A 25808-nucleotide genomic window follows, 5' to 3' on the forward strand; every position below is an offset into this window, starting at 1 on the left:
ATTTTTTGAATAAGGTTTTATTCTAGAAAAAGAGTATACCTCAGATAGTATGGCAGTCCCCCAAATGCAGTAGCATCGTCTCCATCACTCCATCACCAACTTCCTCGTAGCGCCATTTTGGGCCACTTTCAAGGCCCCGAAGAGCCCAAGAGCGTAAATCCACAGCCATTTGACCGACATTTGGTGCTATAAAAACCGAGAAACCGGGGAGAGACTCTATTTCACCACGCCGTGGTGAATTCACCACGGTGCCGGCAACATGGCGCTGCGCGAGAGCGTGACAGCCGATGAGACGGCGAGAGCCGTGGAAGCGAGAGGCAACGAACGCGAGCGACTGGCCATCCCCCTCCGGCCTTCGGTAGCATATGCGGCCCAACCACCGCCTATGACAAAGTGGCAAAATTGTTGCCACAGCCGCCGCTCAAGCCTCAGCCGCAGTCGGCGTCGGCAGCAGCGTTGGCAGCGGCGGGTCGGGCAGGTGCGTTTCATAAACGTTCAGTCTCGTTTTGGCAGCCAAGCCGCTCACGACGTCGCTGGGTGAAAAGTTGAGATAAGGCCAAAAAAAAAAACAAACAAAAATTAGACAACTTGACATCTATAGGAAACTCCAGTGAATGTGCATTTTTTTAGTGAAGTGTTGAAAGCAAATATAGTTCGTATATATAATCGGCAAGAAAAGGGAGAAAGAGTGAAACCTCCTAAGTCCTATGAAAGACTCGATGAGCATACTCACCCAAACGCCCAGCGAGCCAAACGCAGCGCATCCCCAGCTGCACCACCACCTCAGTACGCTGCAGCAGCAGCACCACCAGCACCACCTCCACTACGGCCTGCAGCCACCGGCGGTGGCTCACAGCATCCATAGCAACACCACCATGTCCTCCGGCGGCAGCACCACCACCGCCTCGGGCATCGGTAAGCCCAATCGGTCCCGCTTCATGATCAACGACATTCTGGCGGGCAGTGCGGCGGCCGCTTTCTACAAGCAGCAGCAGCACCACCAGCAGTTGCACCACCACAACAACAACAACAACAATTCGGGCTCCAGCGGCGGCAGCAGTCCCGCTCACAGCAACAACAACAACATTAATGGCGATAACTGTGAGGCAGCCAATGTTGCTGGCGTCGGTGCCCTGCCATCCGCCCTGCACCACCCACAACCGCATCCGCCCACGCATCCGCACACACATCCGCATGCGCTAATGCATCCGCACGGCAAGCTGGGGCACTTTCCACCCACCGCCGGCGGCAATGGGTTAAACGTGGCCCAATATGCGGCGGCCATGCAACAGCACTATGCCGCTGCTGCTGCCGCGGCTGCTGCGCGCAACAATGCAGCTGCTGCTGCAGCGGCCGCCGCTGCTGCTGCTGCAGCTGCTGCTGCTGGTGTAGCCGCTCCACCCGGCGACGGGGGAGTGGATGGCGGGGTGGGGCTGGCGCCACCGGCGGGCGGCGATCTGGACGACAGCAGCGATTACCACGAGGAGAACGAGGACTGCGACAGCGGCAACATGGACGATCACAGCGTTTGTAGCAATGGTGAGGTGAGCCTCTGTACTATGCGGGGGGTGGGGTGGGGGTATTAACGGTACTTGGGGGTGGTGGGTCAGGATAGCACTCTCGTTAATCTACGAAAATGCACATTTTGAGGCAGGAATTTTCTTAATTCAACACAAGCTCCCAATGTTTTAAATTTTAAGCAAATAATGGATCAAAATAGAACCCACTATTAACAAATCATATTAAGGTTGAGCCTAATAAAACCTATGATCAAAAATATTAAATTAATTCAAGTCATTCTAAAATAAAGTTATCACTGCCTGGTGCTAAGCCTATAAAATATTAGATATTTTTACAACTCTACGACCACTTGCCTTTTTTTAACAGTTGTCCAGATTGTTTTGTAAAGCTAGATACAAAACTTTCAGATCTGATGAGCTTAATATTTTTAATTTGAACGCAACTTTTTAATTGATGATATGGATAATATTAAATGTATTTGCAGTTAACCAATTCTCAAAAGTAGTGAGTGTAAGGGCAGTCGTAAAATAAAATTACTCAAGTTCCGCTTTAAATCGTGTTAATGGTTCTGTTGTGAAACGCATTTCATCATAGCCGATTGAAAAAGTAATTCAATTATGTAAAAAATAAGTAAGTCCGTTGTGCAGCAGTCAAGTTCGTTGCCTAAGTCTTTTGTATTGAAGCGTGCGCCTGAAAATGGGGAACAGGGGCTAAAGTGTGGAGCACGGGGGTGGGGCGGCGGCCCTCGTCGATGTCGCTTTGCAAAACAAACTGTAAAAATTATTGCATGACCATTTTACATTCTCGTTCTTGTTGCTTCTATTTGTTGTGGTTTTAGTTGTAAAAAAATACATTTTCACGCTTTGTTTCCGTTATTGCGAAGCTTCTAAAGTCCCCTAGCCTCCTCGCCCCTCCTCCAACTTGGGGGCATGCACCTGCGAATCTGAGAGCTATTATGGCAGAATGGAGGCGTGGCACGCAGTGGGCGGGGGGTTGGCGGAAGAAGGGGAGCTGCCTGAAATGCAACAACAAAATGCAGTTTAAAACTGCCGCAGCCGCAGAAAAAATCTAAAATAATTACACACATCGCACTCAGTGTCCCCCTCTTCGCCGCTCGCCCTGCTTCCTCCTCTTATCTCACGCACCTGTCCCCCTCGCAATCATTTAATTGTGGAAATTGTTATAAAAATGCATTTAACCCGCTTTAATAGACGCCCCATGGCAATGGCAGCCGGGCAGCAGCAAACGAAAAAATGTTGCAGTCTGTTTGCTCATCTCATCGCCACTCGGTTCGTTTTACTTCGCTTTTGGCCAGCTTTTCATGCGCTCCACTCCATCTGGGCCCTGTTTTGTGCCATTTATTGCCGTAATTTCCTGTTGCCAATTGCACTTTTATAAACGGTAGTCGCGTCGGCCAGCTCCTCTGGGAGATGACAGCCAGCGGGCAGGGAAGGCGGCAATCCGTCAATTCATCGGAATTTCGCAATTGCGATCAGCTTCAGTTTCAAAAAAAATTCACTAGAATTTTGATTGTAAATATTAATGATTATGAAAAATCATATATATAATAATAAAATCAGTTGGGAAAGTCAACTCTTAAAGCTTATATTTGAGTAAAAAAAAAAAAACAATTTGGTTTAAAAAAAAACAATTTATGAGAGCTTCAATTACAAGAACTTATTTTTTACAACATCGTCACCCAATTTTATTTGGCATTTAATTATTGATTTTTGTTTTTGCCGTTTTTTTAATGTTCCACAAATTATCGCTCGCAAATCGATAATTCAGCAAGTCGGCGCCAACATTCGTGAGTAATTTTCTTTAATTGAAAATTAATTTCATCCAATTGCAGCATTATCGCTCATTTATCGCCGCCATTAATCATTTATCGTTTACGTTTTATATGGTAAACAACTTTCGCCTTGGCGGCAATATAAGCTCTTGATTAGCGATGATTAATAGAAATAATTAGCAATGCATCTTTATTTGTTTCATATTTCAAAGTTCAATTAGAGGCATAGCTTGATTTTCAATAAATAAAATAATATTGACTTTTTGGTATCTCATTATCAATGACAAAGATTCAGCTCACTTATTTAATGAATCGTGCAAAATTAAAATCTTGAAAAGATTATATTATTGTTTGTCTGCTTCCTGATAAATTTAAGCATATAAAAACAACAAAAATACTGCTAAGATTGTTAATTTCCCCTTTTCCTAGGCCCTATTAGACCAAATTTAAATGCGGCACTTGGCAAGTTTTCGCTTTAAATAATTTAACGCTTGAGAGTTTACTTAGACCGCGTCAACCCCTTAAGCCCCTCCTGACCATGGGCCAAAAACTCGCTCTCGCTTATCGGGTAACCACAATCGGTTGAATTTACATAAATTTTATGTACTAAATGGCTGGCCAGAAAAGGTGGAAAAGCGGCCTTTTCTGGCCAAGAACACTTTTCGCAAAAAGGGGTGCTTTGGCCTGGTCGGCTTGCCTATCTCTCTTGCGGCTTTTTGTGGCAAGTTTAGACATTTTGCGGCACGTTTTTATTACACTCACACACACGAACCGCTTTGTGAGCGGAAGCGGCAATTGCGTGGCCATAAACGAGACTCTAACTGTATCTGCAACTGTTTTAATAGATCGCACAGAGATCTAAATCGAATTAGCCTCATGGGCCTGCCAAATGCCCAACAAATAGTTATTTTCGATAAACCATCTCGGAAAATGTTACCAAATTAGTTTTTAGGCATTTTAAAGTTTTATAGTAATGTAACTTATATAACTTCGTTTTAAGATTAAAAGGGGGAAGTATATATTATTGTATGTATTATAAACAATCTTTAAATCTTATTCTACTAAAAAGTTTTGGAGTTTTTCGCATATCTTAGTTTGCCAAATGTTGTATTAGATAAGACATAATGGAGTTTTTGCCCATAAACTAGTTCCTTAATATTTCTAAAATTCAAATCCTCTTTTCTTTCAGGCGGTAAAGATGACGATGGCAACAGTGTCAAGAGCGGCTCCACCAGCGACATGAGCGGTCTGAGCAAGAAGCAGCGGAAAGCACGTACCGCTTTCACGGATCACCAGCTGCAGACGCTCGAGAAGTCCTTCGAGCGGCAGAAGTACCTCAGCGTTCAGGAGCGCCAGGAGCTGGCTCACAAGTTGGACCTGAGCGATTGCCAGGTGAAAACTTGGTACCAAAACCGCAGGTGGGTTTTTATCCATAATGATTTCTGAATTTGTTTTAGTTTTCAAAGTTGAACTTAAGAAAATAAGATAAGATTTATATATGTTCTGATTTAAGGTATACTAAAATTTGGTAACAATTATCATTTTACAGAACCAAATGGAAGCGCCAAACAGCAGTGGGCCTGGAACTTCTCGCGGAGGCTGGAAACTTCGCTGCCTTCCAGCGACTTTACGGCGGATCGCCATACCTGGGCGCCTGGCCGTATGCGGCCGCTGCCGGCGCCGCCCACGGAGCCACGCCCCACACGAACATAGACATCTATTACCGCCAAGCGGCCGCTGCGGCCGCCATGCAGAAGCCACTGCCCTACAACCTATACGCCGGCGTTCCGTCTGTCGGAGTGGGCGTAGGGGTGGGCGTGGGTCCGGCGCCCTTCTCCCACCTGTCCGCCTCCAGTTCGCTGTCCTCGCTGAGTAGCTACTATCAAAGTGCCGCTGCTGCTGCATCCGCTGCCAATCCGGGCGGACCCCATCCGGTAGCGCCGGCATCTTCGGTGGGCGGAGGATCCCCTACCAGTGGCCTGGTCAAACCGATTCCTGGCCATTCCGCATCCGCCTCGCCGCCACCAAGGCCACCATCGACGCCGAGTCCAACGCTGAATCCTGGCAGTCCGCCAGGACGATCCGTTGACAGCTGTTCCCAGTCGGACGACGAGGATCAGATACAGGTGTGAGCGGTACGCCGGAGTGCGGCGGTTGTGTGCGTGTGCTTATCATCGGGTTTGAGCGGTCTCAAAAGTGCGATTTTCAAGGGGATGCATAAACTACATAGTTGGCTTCACGAATTTAAGTTACATATCACTCATTTTGTAAATCAGTCGGATCGATGATTTTATTGTTCCATAAAACATAAAAGTTTACATGGCATTTAGGTTATTTGAATGAATCAGAAGTTGCATTATTCATGCACCATATCACACATCGTTTTTATGGTTCAAACTTTAGTACAAAGATATTTTGTTTAAATTTAACAAAAATATATTTGGAGGCATTTATATACTTGAGATCTAAAGATATTATTGTTTTAGGTCAAAAAAAAAAAAACAGCACAAATGAGTTCAGTATTTAAAACAAAATCATGGTACCGAAAATTAGAATGGTACATATTAAAAAAAATACATTTGTCACAGATAAATATCCGCAAGAATTCGCGTTTTTGAATCTCCGCTTAAGCCCCGCTTGTGTGTGTGTGTGTGTGCATGCGTGTGTATATATTCATATCCCTGTGTATCTGTGTGTGTGCTTAATTTATTTGATTTGCTCTTAGTAACTTATTCGAAATGTTTTTAAAGGTTTTTTTTTCAATATAAGATAATGAAGTAAAATTAAGCAAATATTTATTTAAATGTTGTAAAAACTAGCAGCCAAAAAAGCAAAATAATTTTGTATAGTTAAGCCACGAAATGTATTATCGAATAAACAATTTTTTTTGTCGGTAGCCTAGACCTATAAACGTTGTAACTGTAAAATGTAAAGTACATTTAACCGCATATTTTTTTGTCTAAATAAAAAATAACAGAATGTGAGAATAGAGCAATCGTTCGGGATTTCGTGGACGGAGAGTGGGAGAGGTTGGACGTGTCCCGGGGCAATTAATATAATGACCAACAGAAACAATTTACAAACGATGTGTGTGGGGAGGGGTGGCAGGAAAGGGGGTTATACGACGACGTGCGAGCCAACCCCTAATGATAATAATTGCATGCAAAATGCATTTAACCGCAATTAGTGCATTTATTAGGCCAAAAGTTGATATATTGAATAACTGCCACCGTTGGCCACCAGTTACCAGCTACCCGCTACGAGTTACCTACTGCCAGTTGCCAGTTACCAGTTACCAGTTGGCCAAAACCAGGGGCGCCCTCGCCAAGGGGGCTCGAATTTGAGCAGTTATGGCCATGTTCGGCATTGCGTGCTCGCATGCAAGCGGCGCTGCAGGCGAAGGCCCAGCAAACGATCCTTGAAGTCCGGCCAAGGACCAAGGATGCACCAGCTGACTGAATCCAAGGGGCTCCCCGCACATCCCAGATGAAGCCCACGGATTGCGGGCTTAATAAAGAGGGACCCTTCAATTTCTACTACTTTCTACTTTAAACATAAAATTATTCTTATTTTTATTCCTATAAAATTCGTATTATATTATTGTTGTGTAAATAATAAAGTTGTTAAACATTAGACCATACTTTTAAGGGAACTAAAGAGACTTATATACATAAATATATGTTTCCCCTCATTTGAAGCCACTCTTCTTGTTAAATAAAATATTATAATATTATTTTTTAGATGCATTTAGTCTCAAAAACCTAGGCATCCTTCTTGGTAGGGTATTCCGGAGTGGACTTTATTCCTCGAGTACTCCAGAACACCCCTGCACTGCGTTTTTGCTGGCAGCACGCGTGTTCTGGGTTTCGAGTTTCTTGTGTTTGTGTTTTTGCGCCTTCATCGACAAATTGGCCGCAATGTTTAAATTGCAGTTGGCCTAAAACAAAAGAGACGCTTGGCAGGACAATGAAATGACAACAAAAACACGGTGGACGGTGGCCAGCGGGCAACCGTTCATTAAAGACAAATGACACAAAACACAAACTGCACGTACCGTTCGCTCGATCTCTTTCCCTCCGCTATCGCCGTCCCACTCAATTAAACACGGCCGTTGTTTCAGTTTTCAGTTTTCAGCTTATTCAGATGCTTGATAATTACGGCCACCATTATAAAGGAAAGCCAATTTGCAAACATCAGAGCTAAGGAATGCACATTTTATGATCATTTTTATCACACATCCTGATGCCCAGATTCATTACTTCCTGATTCTGTGAGCTCCATTTTTAATTCGCCAGTATCTCGTTTATAAATTTCGTAAGTTAACACGAAATTGGCTGCGGACTCATGTATAAATTAAAGACGCATCATCTGGCGTTTGATATGCAAACTCATGGAATCCAAAGAGCTGGAAGTCAGCCATTGGGGGATTGGGATTGGGATCGGGGGATTACGGAACCGGAGGAGTCGACCCCGGACGCATTTATGAAATGAAGCAGAAATATTGCCTGCTTACTGTGCTGTAACCAATTTGCATGGAAATCAGGCGCCGACTGTCAAAGTACCTGCCACACATGGCCGCCATCCTCGCATATAGACATCCAATTAGCCGCACATTTTTGTGGGTGGTCCACACCATCGTCATCCACACTCACACCCACAACCACAACCACGTCCTCATCCTCATCTGCAGCCACCACAATTCGCTTAAGCAGCCAATCAGGACAGCAGGGTGGATGAATCAAATGGGGGAGTGGATATCGCGGTGATTGGATGCATGACCGTGATTCTTGAAGATGTCTACTCTGGAGTTGCACTTATTTCAAATTGTTTTTAGTCCTTTATATAATAGTTAAAATTTTCAATTTTAAGAATGAAACAAATGGTAATAATGTGGTAAAAATATCAGGCCTTGTAGGAAAAAAGTAAATGGTAAATAAGATTAATCACTTGAAATGTTTAATTTAGTATTCTGAAGTTTTAATATTAAATTTATCATTATTTTATCTTATACAGTGCTGTTAAATTAATGTTTATATTTAGTCTATAATCCCATATAAACTTAATTTGCTAGCTGCTTTTCAAGTAAAGCAACAGAAAGAAAACTAGGTTTGACGGCCCTTAAAAGTAAATAAATGTGTGATTTAAATTCCCAATTTTGTTACAATCCACTCCACTGCTGTATTGATTTTATATAATTATTTCGCCACACATATCCTTCGCTCGCTCAGCCCAATTTCCCCCGAAAACTCAAAACTTCGCCGGATAAACACTGGACGGAAAAAAAAAGAAAAAGGAAAGCGGGGCTGGACGTGCGGACCGGAAGAACGCCCACGATTCGCGGATTTTCCCCCGAAAATGGCGAACGGATGTGGCCGGCCTTCAGCCCACTCACCTGCATTTTCCACCTGCAATTTTGGCTCAGCGAAATGTGTAATTTACAAATAAAATGGAAAACGAAATTAAAAGTTTATGCTCGCAGGAATGGGATATCAACTTTGTTTGCATTTAATTTGCACTCTTGTTTTTTGTTTTACCTTTGATTCGGTTTTTTATTCCCATTTGTTTGCTTTTGTTTTTCTGCCGCTTTTTGTTGATTTCTGTGCAGGTGACACTGGACATATGCCATTAATAAGTGGCTTGTTTTTGCTGCTTATTTAATTTAATTCTGATTTTATTCCCGATTCGGATTCAGATTCTTGTAACAAATGGTTTGGGGCAGTTAATCTCCGTTCTGTTTAATTTGTCACATTTTGCCATGGCTGCATTAACTATTCACCCTCGCACACGGCGATTTTTATATATAGATTGCATTTTAAATAATCATTTGACAGCGAACGGAAATTGCGCTTAATTGCCAGCAAGTTGGGCTTCTCATTTGATTTTTGCCCCGCATTATCTGTCGCCTTTTTTCAACTCGTGTTCGGATAATTGCGCTTAAATAAATATTTGCCCGATAATTGCAAAATGTTTGTTATTCCCTGCTCGGCTCCCATCGCTTTGTTGGCATAATTGAACTTGGTCATGGATTTTGCAGAACGGAGAAGGCGAAAATCCGAGAATTACCTCTGTGAACTCAGATTTCTTATTACTGTGTTTTGCCACCTTAATCGTCTGTCGTCTGAATACAAAAAAATCGAGCGGCTGAAGCGGCTACTCTTCTGAAATTTGTATATATATTTATTCGAACTTTTTATTTTGAGTAACAATATTGGACTGACAAGACTGCATACAGAATTTCTGTGTACTCGCTGTTAGAATGATTCGTTCACTTTTTTTTCTCTATTTTAAAATTTAATAAATCTACTATTTGTAGTTTTTATTTAATTACATATATTTTAGTTTTGAAATATACTTGATACGGATTAAAATCAAATACAGTAACGTTTTGAAATATTAGTATTTTATTTGTTTTTGCTCACATTCCCTTTAATTAGGGAAGTCCATAACTAGTTGTATGCATAAATTAAGTGCAAGAGTAAATAAGTTTAGAATATGTATCATCTAATCTTGTTCTAGATCAGGGCAACCCGCTGTCGGCTTTTCGCCAATTTTCCCCCGATTTGCAAAGCGCAGGAACGCCTAAAAGGCGGCATGCAAAAATTCCACGTGTTTGTTTTCGCTCCCTTGGCGTTCGCCTCTTTTGGTGGCGATTATATTCAATAATTGTGTGCATTTAGATAAGTTACAAGCCTCGAGGGCCGCAGACAACCGGGCCGGCCACTCTAGGCCACTTTCCCGGACTTCTGCCCCAAATGGAGGCCAGTCACGCCATCGCCATCGCCATCGCCATGGGCAGTGCAACTCGGCCTGGGAGCCACTGGTGTGTAGGTGTTGAAAGCGGCTGCAGGCCAGGGAATCCGGGGAATCCGAGGAATACGGGGGATCCGGGGAATCGCCTGGCAAATTGGCCGGCGCAGAAATGTGTCGGAAGTCTTTAGTAAAAGTTAAATAGAAAGCATATAGGAGATTTATATGCCTTCGCCGACTGTAGTTATGCAAATTATTTACCGAGGCGCTTTGCTGATTTTTAAAGACTTTAGGTATTTATAAAATGAAAGGAAATATACCTATGTATATCGCAGCCATTCAATACTAAAAATTGGTGCAATAATGTAGCACAACATTTGACAGTTATTACTCAAATAAATTTTAAGTTTGAAAACAAATCGTTTAATTATTTATTTCAGTCCTTAAATTAAATGTTAGAACCAAAATCAACACAATCTGTGACAAATGCTGGCCATTTATCTGTTTGTCTGCGAATTGAATGAGTTTCCCAGAGGTGTAATATCCGCATTGCCTTTGTGAGGCCATAAATCTCGGTTACTTCCGGTGGCTCGCACATCCGTGCCCGAAGGTCCTTTGCATTCCTAATGGCTTCCTTCGGCCGCTTGGCCGCACTAAACTGCATATCCTTGGGCCGAAGTGCAGTGGGTGGATGGTAATACCGCTCTTCGCAGATTTTCCGCGGACTGTCATCGAGTCTTTGTCCATTCGGCAGCCGTTGCTTTGATTTATGTGCATTATCCTGGACACGTGTGCGCACAAATTGATCCTTTATGAGCATTTTGCGGTTAATAATGCAGCGGCACGTGCCGAACTGCCGAGCGTTAAGTGTAAATGATAAGCTCGTCCTTGAGTGGGCGGATCAAGTGGGTGTCCTGGATGTCACGTGGGGTAGAGTGCGGGGTCTGTAAGCAGCCGGAGAATGTCCTTTCTTGGGGTTAAGTGTTAGTTTGTTTTTGGGCCGATGACGATGGCGGGTGACTCGCAGTGCTTGACATGTGACACCTTTTGTGCGTACTGTTCTGTTAGTTTTAGTCCTTTTCGATTTTAAAGCGCTTAGTGCCCGGGATAAATCCCAAATGCCACTTCACACTTAATTTGCTCATAATGCCCAACGTAATCCCTTGACTGGGCCGCAGGACAACCCCTGCCATCCCCTGCTCTATCCTGCTCTGCCCTGCTAATATCCTGCCAATTACGCTGGCAACAACAATATTTTCCCTGCCATTTTCCACCACCACCACCGGGGAAAAACTCACCGGAATCACCACCGAAAACAGTAGCAAAGTTGTAAGAGATTTTACAGAAACTGAGGACGCGGACGATCGGATCGGATGGGCTGGATCTTATCATTTGGGTGCCCGTTCACATATGCCGGTCCTAATGTGACAAATTCATCGAGTCCTTGATGTGCTCGATGTCCTTTTGCCAGCATCGCTGATAAGGCGCCAAATCCCCGTTTGTATACACTTCTTTTTGCCGCATTTTAATCCTTCGAGCCATTGACAAATTGAGATGGCTGGCCGCCGATAGAAAATGGCAACAAATGTTTTAATTTGGCATCTCTCCTCGTCGCAGGATTAGGCCAGGAGTGCCGGAAAAAGGACACGGGCAGTTGTTCAGCTGTGAAAAGCGTTTGGCCGCCGATCTGATCGGCTAAATATGATCTCAAACTTGAAACATTTTTCGATAACAATCAGCTGGTGAAGGTCTTATGAAGTGGAATTATTAAAATTGATTGCGTTTTGGGGTTTTGCCTTAAAATGTATTTAATGCGCTGGCTTAATACACTCCACAAAAAACAGTGTTATTATGTATAAAATCTTGCACTCCCGTATCATTATCTGAAATTGTTTTGAGTCAAACATTTGTTTGGCTTAGACATTGATAAGGATTATTAATAGTGTACCAAAAGATAACTTTCCTAATAAGAATCATACCCCATAAGACCCTCAACTTGATTCATCACCTGATCATTCCCATTCCCATTCAAGTTAATAGAGTTCACAAGGCAAGCAGAAACGCCACTATAATAATATTTTATTTTTTGCTTGTGTGCTTTTTTTTTCATTGCCATTTTGTGGCAATTTCCAATTTCAACCTATAACGCAATCGGATTGCGTGCCACAAATGACAAGCTCTTATGAATTCGCGAGACGTTGCCCTGGAATTATGATTTCATGTGCCACAGCCTTGACTGTGGGAAGCCTTGGAAAGGATCGCTCCTTCGGCGGCAGCACCCACACGGTGGGCAGAACCGACTGGATGGACAGGAAGCCGGCCAAAAGGATGAACTCGAACTAGAATTATGCCCATCGACCACATCCTAACCAATTATGGTCATTAAATTGGCATTTGAAATGATGGAAGGCCGAATGGCTGGCGAACTGGCAAGGAATACGAGAACTATTTAATTCTGATTTAATTCCGTGGCGGCGGTCAGCGGAGCAGAATGCCACCCGTACGGTGAACAACTGTCATAAAAATCACGCAGCGGAAATTATTTTGTCACCATTTATAATTGCATTGTCACAGCGGCAGTCAATAGTGCTCTGCGTCGCTGTTATTATTGTGATTGGAGGGTGTTGAAAGTAACACCCCGCACATTAAATCAAGTGCCACCCAAACCGAAGCACCCACCCACCGAGCCGCCCAGCCGCCCAACCACCCAACCACCCATCGTCATACATAAATTATTGAAAAATCATTCTACAAATAAACCCAGCGGAGCCAGCAAGGACTCGCCAGACAAGTAAATAAAAGCCACCACCTTTTGGGCCACAGGCAGTTCACAGTCCGCAGGAAAAAGGACACGCTCTGACTGTGTTGATTGCTTTGACAAGACCGCAAATAAAGCAGTAAATAACTGGCAAGTGGGTGGCTCGGGTGGATTGGATTCCGGGTAACATCGGACCTGGTTACATTGCGCATACGCCGCGTGGTCGAAAGGAGCGGCCGGAACAGTAGATCCATTTGCGGATTCATTGGGAGTCCTTAAAAGTGCACAGAGCTAAGGGGTTTTAGCTATGTAAAAGCTTAAGAAATAACTAAACTATAATTTGAATATTATTACAATTAGTATCATAAATATTAACATGATATCTCATCATATATAATTAAAATAAAAATATTAAAATGTTTATACTGATTTTTATTGATTTTAAACATGGCTTTATATATTTAATATAATTAGCTACAAATTTCCAGATTTCATGCTAGCTTAGCCCACTGTGCACGGTGGCCTCGCCACAAGCAAATCCAATTAATTTCATAGCGCCTAAAAACTTTAAGCGCAAGCGTCGAAGCAGAGCGAACGCAGCCTCCTTGTGGCGCCCCCGATACCCCATTGCCACCCCCTTCCTGAAAACTGCCAGGATTCGTGGGTCGTCAGCTTCCGTTTCCGTTTGAACGAGTGCCCGTCTATTTATTTGCAAATGCAACTTGTCCAATTTGACAGTTGTCGCTTGTGAGTGTCAGCCAGTAAATCCCAATCCGCATCCAGGATCTAGAATACAGAAGCCAGCAGCCAGCAGGCAGCAGGCAGCAGCCAGACCAGAATCCAAACCTCCCCATCCTCCAGTGAAGCGGAAAGTGTGAAGGCCTGTAACGAGGCATATTGCGATTGGATTTGTGTAAATTTATTTATGTTAATTAGTTTCAATTTGATTTAATTTGCGCGGCGAGGCGAACTGAAGGGGAAGACCACGGGGGCCAGGCAATTAAAAGCACGTTAAAAACGCATTTAGCCATCTACTCGTACACTCGCATGTGCCCATATGTATTTATGTGCAGATGCGGGGTGGCTACATCTTGGGACCCGTTTAGGCCGAAAACGAAATCGGCTAATGACAGCCGCATCAATCCGCTGCGCTAACAAAGCGTTGAAGAAATCACTTTACCAGCGGCGTCCAATAAAACACAGCTCGCCGGCTGAGAAATGGGTCCCGAAAAGGATCCGCGCCTGTTGGACTCCAGTTCCAGTTCCTCGATCCCAGTGCCCATCGCCCAGTGCCCAGTTCCCAGTTACCAGTTCCCCAAAATGACAACGAGACATGCGAGCAAATGAAATCAAATCAAACCAAATGACTTGGCCGGCTCCTTCGACGAAAACTCTAATTTGTTGATAATTTGCGACCGCAGCTGAGTCTGAATACTGAAAACTGAATACTGAATGCAGGATACTGACTGGGACGCGGACTTTGGGTATACATATATCAGAGGTCCGCTGACCGCCAACGATGCCCCACGGGTGACTCTCGGGATGCGGCTGGCTGAATGCTATAGGATGCTATATGTTCTGGCTGATCGGCCGGCGGCTGGGCAAACTCGACAAGCGGTACTTCCGATGGCTGGCCAAAATGAAATCGAAACTGGCTGGAAAGGGGAACTAAAGAATGAGAAGTACCTAGCAATTAGGTATATTTAATATTTAAACATAGCAATATAAATTTCCAGTTATTGTGAAAAAGATTTTTAAAAAAATATATTTATTTAAAACGTTTTGAAAAAGTGACATAAAAATGTACAAATCTTATAAATACTTTTTAAATTTTAGATATACGTATGTATGTATATATTAAAAAAACAATTTTATAATCATAAATATTATTATATATTGAAAGTACTTCTGTCAGCTAGAAGAAACAATGTATACCCCCTTTACAAATTGTTACACGGTAACAATACTTCTCGAATCGAAAGAAGAGGGGGCTAAAGAGCCAGAAAAAGATGAAGATCGGTGCCGTTTGGATTTATGGCGCACAGCGCCAACTGCCAATTTAAAGACAATTTGGCCAAGAGGCGAGATTTCAGCTAAATTGCAACACAAATGCAAACAATTAAGGACTCTTTTCTGGCCGCCACAGTGCAGTTGCATCGATGGAAGGTCACATCCCGTAGATCCCGGCGAGATCCCACCGATGACAGATGATCTTTCAGTACCCACAAAATATCGCCCCAGTTGAGCGTCGAAATTAATTGGTTTTTAACGCGGGGCGACGATGGGTAAAAATGAGTATGAGATGGTTTACCTTACGGGTTGAACGCCAGGATGCCCAGAATGCGTACAACAGAAGCAGGAGTGGATTGCAGATGAAGGAACATAATATTCCCATATAACATTATATGTAAATAATAAATATAAAATTATAAATTTATATATTTTCATTTCTCTTAAACTTGCCATAAGTATTTCAAATGGCTACATTTTCTTACTACTAAAAATACACAATATTTAATTGTTAACTGCATTTAGTAGCAAATGAAGTAAGCCTTCAACATTTTACCCCGTAAATTGGCCAACGGCCAACATCTGTTGGTAATCCCCTTCGATTCAGCCTTCGATTGATTTAAGCCCAGTGTTCGCATGTGTGATTAGGACCGATCTAATTGGATCAAATCCTGCTGCCAGGATCTCTGCGACGGCGAAATGGAAAGTGGCTGTTTGCCACCCTCTCGTCGTCCGGCCAAAAAGGGTTGGCCGTGGAAAATTGCTAATGTGATTGCACTAATGGCTCGAATTATAGACGCATTAGGGTAAATTAAAATCCTCCACTCGATCGAATGGCTTGCGTCGTCCACTGGGGGCGGTAATAAAGTTGTAGTGGCGCACTAACAATGCCCATTGTTGGTTGGTCAGGTGCAAATGTTGCATGTTTTTCTTCGCTCTCCTTTTACCCCCGCACCTCCCCCGCTTATCCACTTTTCCAGCTCGCTTTTATTGAAATAAAAAGTACACGGATGGGAGGAGTTTGCCGTCAGCAAGTACGACCCAAAACAGCTGTCAGCATTTTTTGTCCGTTCGGCTAAAAAGGAATGCCCTAATGTGGCCCATGGCGTTGACAACGGGGTGGAGCTGAAAATGGGAGCTTTTCCATGGACATTCGGGGATGGTGAATGGGGTGGTAGGATTGCCCCTGCTAAGTGACAATTATTCGTGCTAGTTGTCGGTTTGGTTCTCCAAAGTATTGGTTTCGTTACGCGATTGGTTAGCGTTAAGTGGACGCCAATCGCATTTGGTGATCAGAGCGGAGTAATTCCCGCCTAATTATATTAACTTAATGGCTTTAAAAGAATATCTTCAAATTGCAGCCACATGTTTTGGTTAAAAAAAAAACTGTTTTTAAGGGTAATTCAGAAGAACGACTTTTGCAGAAATTCTATATTTTCGAAGGGGTGTTGTCTTCACAACTAGGCTTAATTGTTAATACAACTTAATTAGTAATTGTAAAAAGAGATATACTCTTTTTAGCACATTTGTCAGGAAAATTGTTTTCTTTTGGAAAAACTGTAATACTTCCAAAGGTTATTTTCTTTATAGCTTGCCAAAATTTGATTAAACAGCCGAAACATCAGCTTAACAATCTCCTCAATTTCCGATTGATGCATATAAATCAAATACGCCTAAAAATAAATTTCCTTTTTAACATATTACCATTACCATACTCACAATTCCGGAAAAGCACGACCACAAGTCCTCGACCAAAGTGTGCCCCAACTCAACTTGCCCCATTCATGAGTGGCTCCTAGAAGTGAGGGTTTCCCTTTAATGGACGCATTTATACCAAAATATTATTTCATATGTTGACACTCGCACGTAATTAGGAATCGACTGCGGTCGAGCGGTTCATGCTTGATTGACTTTGACTTTGAGTGACATGTAGACGGGGGCGTGGGCCAGTGGCCTAATTAAAAATCAATCGCTGAGCGTCTAATTAGGGTCCTTTGATTGCCGCCGAGGGGCGGCGATTAAGGGCCATAATACGTCCGCCCCCGCAGCCGCGTTTCGGCCACGTGTCCTGGCCGGGAAATGAAGAGAAAAGCGTTTGTACAGTGTTTATATGTATCCGATATTTATTTATGCCTTGTCCAACGAATTATGCGCTTCAGTTGCATAAAAAGGCAACACGTGCCGACCTCTGACCCCCCGCCGTCGTTGGTGACATTTTCAAAACTGAATGAATCTGCAGTGAGCGGAAAATGGATTTCTAATATTTTCCACACAAAAAATGAACGAACATATTACGGCGAGTAATCAAAAAACAAAAAGTAAAAAAAAAAATGTGGGAAAATCAGTGGGAAAAATGGAAAGGAAGCTTAAAATATGCTGGCAGGCGGCCACAACTTTTCCCGCAGGACGTCCGGGCTTAAAAGTTGAGAAAAATGAAACTTTTATGAGCGCATCTCCTTGGGATTTCTTAGATTTTTACTCGACTATATATATATATATAATATATATGGAGCAATTTTCTTTTCGATTAAGTGCTTGAGCAGGCACAGCGGACAGGCAAAATGGCGCGCATAAAGTGCCGCAAAGTGCTCAGAACTCCATCCGGACCGCACTGCCCCTCCTCCGGCCGCTGGTCGAAATTCCCCACCTAGTCCTCCGAGTCCTCCAAGTGCTCTACGTTCTCCTCCCATCCGAGTGGCTTCTCCTACGACTGCTTGCGTCGCTTGGCGGCTCCCTCCGGTGACAGTCCGCTGTCGAACTCGGACATATTCAGCGCCCTCGATTTGCCCAGGCTCTTCATGAAGCTGCTGCGTCCCACTCCGCCGCCCATGAAGCCACCCTTGGATGGTGGGGCTCCTGGTTTCTGCGCTCCTCCGTCCCGCTGCTGCAGCTGCCGCACCTCTCCGCTGACCGTCGTCGTGAATCGCCGCTTGGCCCGCTTCTGGGCCTGGATCTTCTCGGGATCTCTGCAAAATTAATTTACACAAATAAAACCATTACTAATACACATTTTTAAGTCTTTTGTACATTTGTTAGTATCTCTTAAGATTTGAGATTAGTTATTGCTAAAGACCTTTAGAATCTTGATCTTCATGCGCTCAAAGCTCAATCTGCTTGTTATACTTTCTAATACAAGTATTCGATTGTAAATAGAACCGCATTTATTAACGTTTTCCACTGATCTTTAAATTTATGAATAGTCTGAGAATCTATATCCATTATACATACCTCTCCGTGTAGGTCAGTCGGTTGGTGGGCGGGGCCGCCTTGGGGGCGGCGTGCTTGGCGGCGAACTTTGAGGGCGCCTCCTTGAGGGCGAAGCTCTTGGCGAAGTGGCCCATGTGGGCGATGCGCACGTTGAAGATGGGCTTCAGCTCCTTGGGAAACGTCGAGTAGAACTTCATCCAGGACACAAAGGCTGCGGACGGGGAAGAGCAAAAGCAAGAGGGCGGAGATGTTAATGTTAATGCCTTTAGAATTAATTGATGTCTTGGCTTAAGTGCTGAGCGATGTGTGTGTGTGTGCATGTTCTGAGTGAGCCGCATTCATTACAAAATAAATTTGTTAAAATGACAAATGAGCAGTGTCAGCAAAGGATTTCACATCGCATCCACATCCACAATAGACCCGGGCATTGTGCTCACCGGAGTAACCATGCCACACATACGAGTATGCATGTGGAGCGGGAACAAAGTGTACACGCTTGTGGTTCGCTGTTGTGGGCATGTCCTTGCTAATTACGCAGCACTTATGCCAGGCAATTCCAAATTATACAACAATGATATCAAATTACCAACGGAGCAGCAGTTGAGCGGAGCAGCCACTCAGGACCGCAATTGTTACCCCGATAAGCATCTCGCCACCCGGCGGAGTGGGATATGTAAATGCGAACCGATCCGATCCGATGTGATGCGATGCGAAGTGAAATGAGAAATGCAATGCACATGCCCAAAGAACAACACTTTCCAAACATAACGAAACGAAACCAGACAGATGCGAGTGCGAGTTGCGGGGAGAGTCGAGTCCTTCCCAAGGATACGTAAAGGATTCGGGTAGAGTAATGAGTGTCAGCAGAAAGTGCCTCAACTTTTGTCTTCATATATATCAAGAAAAAAAATAATATGAATAATACGTATGGTAAAAAATCAGAAAAACGAAGTGCTAATCCATCTATTATATATTGCAAATAAAATCCTGAACAAAAGTTGTTGTTCCTCCTTACTTGAAAATTGGAATTGAAATCATGTTTTAAATTAAATGTTACGTTTTCATATAACAGAGCTCTCCAACCAACTGTGTCTGCATTATTCATCACACTGTACGCCGCTAAATAATAAACTAGTCGCCCTTCCGTTCCCAGGAGTTCGTAATTGACTACCGAAGAGCCGCACATCCCGGCCACACACACCGAATCCTCCAGCCACTGGACGACGGCAGGATGTCTCCGGAACGAACTCCAGATCCCAGAAAAACAGGAAGCACTGATGGAGGACAGGGATGAGGAGTGGCAAGCCCAGCAGAGATGGATGCAAAGACGTTCCTGCCCCGGCAATTAACTCGCAGCAGTGCTTTCTGCATCCCGCTTTTCAATTCAGTTCAGTTCAGTTCATAGTGGCGAGTGTCCTTTTTTGGGGAGCAAAGCACCAAAGGACCAAAGTCTCGAAGTCAAGCCCTGGGCTTTCTGGTTCTGGCTTAATTGCCGCAAATGCGATTACGGCCAAGTGGCAGACATTAGGCAAACAAAAAGTATGACGGCAGCGGATGTTTAGAGACGTCTGCCAGCCGGAAGTGGCGAATAAAATAAATGTCATTTCGTGGAAAGAAGTTTCGAGGAGGAGTAGAGAGTGCGGAATCCACCGCAGAAGCCACACAAAATGGCTTTTCATGCCATTGTCTCGGTGGTTTTTGGTCTTCTCTGGCTGTGGGTGGGAGTGGGTGTTCCTCCTCCGGATTTTGTGGTGGTTTCTTCAGCGCGTGTCCATGCGGTTTGTGTAGGCGTGGCAAATTGTTGTGATTGTTTTTCACTCCACCCATTGCCAGTCCATTACCATTGCCACTTCGCAACCCCCAGACGAAGGGTTCTCGATGGGATTTCCTCACTCGATACCCACTAATCGGGGGTGTCGCCCTAAAGCGGGGGACTTATGGGTCATCAGGGGCTTAGTTTCGAAAGGCATTAACAGAACTCTTTCCATTCAGCGGGATAATGGCAAACAATGGGCCAATGGACCAAGCCAGTGAAAATATGCCATTAAATACGCCAAAAAATGATTGTAAGTCAAAGGGGAACTATGAGGATCAGCGTGCATATCAGCGGATTATCCTGCGTTTGAAAAACAGATGTTTTTCGCGAAAGATATATCGGACAATGTGGTTATTTTGAAATATACATTACATTTTAGGTGGCTTAAAAACGCATTATCACTATCATTGATTCAAGACCTCAATAAATAGGCTTCAATTATTGAATCCACAATAATTTAAGTATAGTCAGAAGATTTTGGAATATATAATCTTCTTCCCTTGGAGAACATTTCACATTCCCTGTTCTTTACCATTTACCATTGTCTTACATCTGCGAAACGCACTGTAGCACGAACTACTGTAACTTTAAAAAGCCAGAAGTCTAAAGACAAAAAGTGAATTCCAAGTTGAAAATTGTTTCAATTACCGATGCAATGCAAGTCGCAGATGTTCTTCCCTCTCTTTCCCAGCTTGTTTGTCTCTCCACTGCCCGTCTCTTTCGCACACCACCCCACCCACACTTGCCGTCCCTCTCTTGCTGCCTTTTATCTGCTGCTTTGTACAGTTTTGTTCAAGCGTAATACTTTTTAATGGCTTTTTGATTGGACGCAGCAGAGCAGCAGCAGTAGAAAACTGCATCCTCCAGCAGGACCCTTTCCCCTGCCCACTCCGAATCCGGATGTATCGCCCTGTCTCTTTCGCTCCGCCTAATGGCGTCTCTTTCGGGCATTTTGGCTGCTCCGCTCTTAAGTTTTGCCAAGTGGCTTCCTGTCTTGACGCTTGACTCGGCGCTTAAGTGCAATTTGCGTTGCCATTTTGACCGACTCTCGTTCTCGCCTATATGAATGTATGTGTGTGTATTTATATATCCTTCATCCTTTATTTATCTTGCTGTTTTGCCATTGTTTTGCGATATTTCGCTCAGTTTCCGTTTCCTGTTTCGAGTCGCAGTCGCCATCTCAGCCATCAAAGGATCCCCCCCATTCGCATTGCCTGGTTTTTTGGGAGCCTTTTCTCCATTCATGATTCATTTTTGGTTGCCTCTTTTCGATTAGAATCGTTTCCACTCGCCTGCCGCTCGCTTTTATGAGTCCTTTATGTTTCAATCGCAGGAAAATGGGGAAAAATATCGTCTGGATTCAACTCAACCCTTCAAACGCGCCTTGGTAACATCTAATTAACTTTTTTCCAGCCTTTTCAACGCTGCAATTACATTTTCAGCAGAATAGTAGACAAATGCATAGCTGGCAGACATGGAGATACCTAGTGAAATTATAATTAGGAACAATGCACTGTGTAAACGTAAAGTTGCCACATTTTTACAAAACAGCCCCATCCGTCTGAATTTTTTAAATTTTTACATTCTCCGCTTTTTCTCTTGAACCTCATAAGTCTTAAGGCCTTATAAGTCCCATACTGCCTATAGTTTTCTCGTTATGATCGAACAATTACAGTAGATTTTCATTACTTATATATGTATAAAGAAGTGTGCAAAGGTACATCCCTCTTGGTGCGATTCGTCACTACGTGGACTGGTATTCTCAGCGATTATTAAATTAAATAGTTTATTATTTAAGAAATATTTGTAAAAGCAGCAGCTTAGTTTTTGATTGTATTCTTATTAGATAGGGCAAAACATATCTTGATATAATATACCTCTTTTACTACTTTTAATGGGTAGCTCCCCCACTCGCGTTTTGAAAAGCAAATAAAATAAAATGGGAAATAAATGAAGGCAGAAAAAAGGATCGGGCGATGAAAGAAGTCGCTGGTGGTCACTTGCCGCGATGACGGACGAAGGTGGTGGCCGGCCAGGGGGTTGGTGGTCGAGAGGGGGGGTGGTGTTGGGCAGGGTGGTTGGGTGGTTAAGTGGTTGGAGGTCGTCGAAGGAGCGAACAGAACTGAACAGAACGGAGCGGAAGTGGGGGATTCATTTGACACGCAATCGAAATTAACTTCAAATATGAAATAATTTTTGTGTTTTTAACGCGCGCTGCCCCGTGGATGATAACTGCGCCCGTCTGGGGGCGGTCAAAAGAGCGGGGGCGTGGCCCGGGCTTCCATCTTATAATTGGAAAAATAGCCGAGAGTTTGTGTGTTTGGCTTGGTGCCTTTTTTGTATTCAGCCACCCGAGTGTTGTAAAAAATCGTAATTACAAAGTTAATGTTCTTTGGTGAAAGGATTAAATTGCTAGTTTGTCCAGGAATATCGGAGTTGGGGCAATTGGAAAAGTAAGTGCCATGGGAACTCGTCCAATGCCACGGGATATGTAGGGGTTCTCCGTATATTCTGAATAAGAAAAATCGGACAGCCTTGTTGTGGTAATGGTACGATTAATTGGTATTGATTGCAGTCACCATTAACGAGGTGAAAATCAGTTAAAGCGACTCAAAGGATACACATTCTATACTCAGATTCATTAGAAATTCACAGCTTTAAAAAGGAATTTAAGTGAAAGATGTTTTATAGCAGGAGTGTAGCCCTAATAGAGGAACCTACCTTTGCAGGACTTGTCATGCAGTTCGCGATCATCCTCGAGCAGCGTCTGGAACTTGTGCTGCAGATTGGAGGCCGCCTCCTGCACCGTCCTGGCCTCATCGTCCTTGGGCAGCAGGGTCTGCAGGTAGGCGTACATGTCGCCTTGCTGGATGCGGATGCGCTTCTTCTCCAGATGCCGCACGAACTGGGCCTCGCTGGGCGCCAGGAAGAGCACGGCTCTGCCCTTTCGGCCCGCTCGAGCCGTTCGACCCACGCGGTGAACAAAATCGGCGGTGGTTTGCGGCGGCGTGTACTGCACCACCAGTTTTATGTCGGGAACATCGATGCCACGACCCACCACATCGGTGGCCAGCAGGACGCAGCTGGCGCATTCGCGAAAGCCACGAAAAACGCCCTGCCGTTCCGTCTGCGTCATGGAGCCATGTAGTCTGTGGGAGGAACAAGCACTTAGGAGGTGCAATTCATTACAAAACATCAAAGCAACTCACTTGAAGAAACGCAGACCCTGCAGTAAAGGTATGTCGCCGTCGTCATCCGAATCGCCTTTCTCCTGCTCGTCATCCTCGTCGAGAACTCGCCTGGTCAACGCTTCGTTCAGCATGTCGTGATGGAAGTTCACCATCTCCGTGGTGCTCATGAACACAATTGCCTTGAACTGCTTGGGACTGGCGTCCACTTCCTTGGCCAGCAGCGAAGACAGGGCCACTAGACGTAGTTTGGGGGGCACCACCACATAGCTGAGCTGAAGGTTCTCGGGAATACTCAGCACACCCGTCACATCCTCCTGGTACTCGCCCAGTCCGTCGTCCACCTCTAGCAAGGCTTCTATGGTCTCCTTTTGGTAGCCATCCTTGCTCTTCAGCGCCGCACTCGCCGCTTCGTCGCTGTTGTCTATGTACAGGGGATCCTTGAGGGTCAAGCCGGCCAGCTGTTGGACCTGTGAGGTCAAAGTGGCACTCAGCAGCATCCTTTGCAGCTGGGGAAGATCCTTGTTCTCGCACTCCGCACGCTGCTTGTCAATGGCCTCCACCAGCTGCTTGACATCGCGTTCGTAGCCCAGCTCCAGCAGGCGATCTGCTTCGTCCAGTATGAGGAACTGCAGTTTGGTCAGCTTGAAGGAGGCCGTGTGCAGCAGGTGATCCACCAGACGACCAGGTGTGCCTATCAGTATGTTGATTCCCTTTCTTAGCCTGGCCTTCTCGCTTTTCCTGCTCTCGCCACCTAGCAATGAACCGGGCACTATCCATGTGTACGGCTTGACCAGCTTCTGGATGAGTTCGTATGTCTGCATCACTAGCTCCCTGGTGGGTACAATCACCAGGGCCAGCACGCCATCGTTTCGCTTAATCCGGGGCTGCTGCTTCTGCAGCAGTTCCACCAAGGGTAGAGCATATGCCAGGGTCTTTCCCGAGCCCGTCTGCGAGCGTACGAGCACATCCTTGCCCTGGAGCACTTGTGGGATGGTCTTCTGCTGCACGCTAGTTAGCTCTCGAATGCTAAGCAGGTCCTCCAGGTTCTTCACAGCATGAGGATGCAGTCCCAAGGTGGATATTTTAGATCCTGTAAAGATAGTCTCCTTGACGGGCTTCACCGCTCTTTGGCCCAGTTGCTTGAGTGCCTCCACGTCGCTTTGGTCGAAGAGGCCGATCTTCTTGGTGCGAAAACGGTTGGTGGACGAGGTTTCCTCGGCTTTCGGTGGTTTCTTCGTGGCTTGTTTGGGTTCCCCTCCTTGTGCAGGGGATTGTGCACTGGTTTCATCTGGTTCCTTATCGGATGTTGCAGATTCTTCGCCGGATTCCTCAATATCTGATGACTTTTGGGACTGTTTACCGACTGAACCCGGTTTTCCCCTCGGAAATCCCCCTCCTGAGCTGTCCTTCGCATCCTTTTCATCTGCACTGGCTTCCTGATCCGCTCCTCCCTCTTCACGACTCTTTTGCCGCCTCTCCTCCTCCAGTTGAGCGCGGAAAAGGTCACCGGGCGTGGGTAATTGATTTGGATTTTTTGGCTTTTTGTGGCTTTTCAGCGCCCGCGTCAGCTGCTCCTCGCTGAGCTTCGTCAGTGGCTTTCCCTGCCTCTGTTTCTTGCCCAATCTTTCGGCTCGCGTGATTTTGGGCTTGGCTTTCTGGGCGACCACCGGCTTTGTGGTCACATTTAGCATGAAATCGTCGCCTAAAACGCTCTTAACAGATGGTTTCGTTGGGCCAACATTGAACATAAGATCATCGTTGGAAGCAGTTGCTTTGGAGGAAGCTGCAAGAGTGGGAACTGCGGATTTGCTGGAGGAAACTGAAGGCGTTGATGATTTCGTGGCATTGGGAACTGATGAACTTGTAGATTCCACTTTTGATGGGGGCGCCCTTTTTCGCACAACGATTGCCTTGACTTTGGGCTTGTCCACATTGAATTGAAAGTCGAAATCCTGGGATTTCTGTGCACGTTTTTTAACCGATTGGGCGGGCGACATCTGAAATCAAAATAACAATATGTAAAACACCACTTGAATAACTAGTCATAGCCACTAACCTGTTGCTTTTTTCGAGCCGACGGCTTCACAGTAACATTCAGTGATATATTTTCCACCATTTTGGCACATTTGATGCTCGCAACCAAAGAAGAATCGCGAAACTTTTGTAAATAACAACGAATTGAATAAAACGTGCGCGTCTCTTCTTCTTCGTTTGCCACTCACAGCGACTAAGTGCTGTTACAGCTGTTAGCGCGCCAGTGCTACCTATAGAAAAGTGCACAGCGCTGCCAGATGAAGGAAAAAAGGAGCAATAGCGCTAAATTCAAATTGCACAATACTACAGCATTTTCATTCGAAATATCAATGTTTTAACATCTTAAGTTGAATTTGACAAAACACAAGTGCCCCTTGCATTTAATATTGTATATTAATATATTTCGTATTTGGCAAATTCAGTAACATGTTTGTATTTTAAAGTAACTTTCTCTAAATATAATATGCTTACAACGAGTTTCGCAGGCGACAATTGACGACCAACAAAAAAAAAAAAATGTTTTCACGCATTCAACTGCCTTGGGCAGCGAAGCACATTGGGGTTCCGTAGTAATTGTGGTTTTTGGTGGGTGGTGCTGGGTGGAATGGGCTGGTGGTTCTGTGGTCTGGCGGCTGGGTGGCCCTGGTGGTTTACATACGTGGGTGTCTGCTCTCCTTCCTTTTTCGCAACCATGTGGGCATGTCAGCCCCAGCTGCGGGCACAGATGTCGAC

General features: G+C 44.6%; 2 protein-coding genes across 3 annotated transcripts; one reads left to right on the forward strand and one right to left on the reverse strand.

Annotated features, from left to right (window-relative positions):
- The first annotated feature begins 493 nt into the window (after window positions 1-493).
- LOC117148002 (homeobox protein B-H1) lies at window positions 494-6302 on the forward strand. Of its 2 annotated transcripts, XM_033315159.1 has the most exons (3): window positions 495-1539; window positions 4503-4731; window positions 4863-6302. In XM_033315159.1, the coding sequence occupies exons 1-3, from the start codon at window positions 708-710 to the stop codon at window positions 5443-5445; spliced, it is 1644 nt and encodes a 547-aa protein (XP_033171050.1). In that variant the 5' UTR covers window positions 495-707; the 3' UTR covers window positions 5446-6302. The 2 variants fall into 2 exon arrangements, with proteins under 2 accessions (XP_033171051.1, XP_033171050.1); XM_033315160.1 differs by lacking the exon at window positions 4863-6302 and having other exon boundaries at window positions 494-1544; window positions 4503-4656.
- A 10624-nt stretch (window positions 6303-16926) lies between these two features.
- On the reverse strand, window positions 16927-25253 carry LOC117147259 (probable ATP-dependent RNA helicase CG8611). Its single transcript, XM_033314080.1, has 5 exons — window positions 25099-25253; window positions 23061-25039; window positions 22573-23000; window positions 18057-18246; window positions 16927-17794 (listed from the first exon to the last, which is right to left on the reverse strand). Exons 1-5 carry the CDS (start codon window positions 25156-25158, stop codon window positions 17533-17535), a joined length of 2919 nt encoding a protein of 972 aa, XP_033169971.1. The 5' UTR covers window positions 25159-25253; the 3' UTR covers window positions 16927-17532.
- Between the last annotated feature and the right edge of the window lie 555 nt (window positions 25254-25808).

This window comes from Drosophila mauritiana, chromosome X (assembly GCF_004382145.1).
Source record: "Drosophila mauritiana strain mau12 chromosome X, ASM438214v1, whole genome shotgun sequence".
Taxonomy (NCBI): domain Eukaryota; kingdom Metazoa; phylum Arthropoda; class Insecta; order Diptera; family Drosophilidae; genus Drosophila; species Drosophila mauritiana.

Excerpts from the sequence above, each read along its gene's own strand:
- LOC117148002 (XM_033315159.1), top strand. The coding sequence starts at position 708 with ATGAAAGACTCGATGAGCATACTCACCCAAACGCCCAGCGAGCCAAAC. Across the intron at positions 1,540-4,502 it reads TCACAGCGTTTGTAGCAATG|GCGGTAAAGATGACGATGGC; the intron begins GTGAGGTGAGCC and ends CTTTTCTTTCAG. Across the intron at positions 4,732-4,862 it reads ACTTGGTACCAAAACCGCAG|AACCAAATGGAAGCGCCAAA; the intron begins GTGGGTTTTTAT and ends ATCATTTTACAG.
- LOC117147259 (XM_033314080.1), bottom strand. The coding sequence starts at position 25,158 with ATGGTGGAAAATATATCACTGAATGTTACTGTGAAGCCGTCGGCTCGA. Across the intron at positions 23,001-23,060 it reads CAGGGTCTGCGTTTCTTCAA|ACTACATGGCTCCATGACGC; the intron begins GTGAGTTGCTTT and ends TTCCTCCCACAG. Across the intron at positions 18,247-22,572 it reads GCATGACAAGTCCTGCAAAG|CCTTTGTGTCCTGGATGAAG; the intron begins GTAGGTTCCTCT and ends CCCCGTCCGCAG.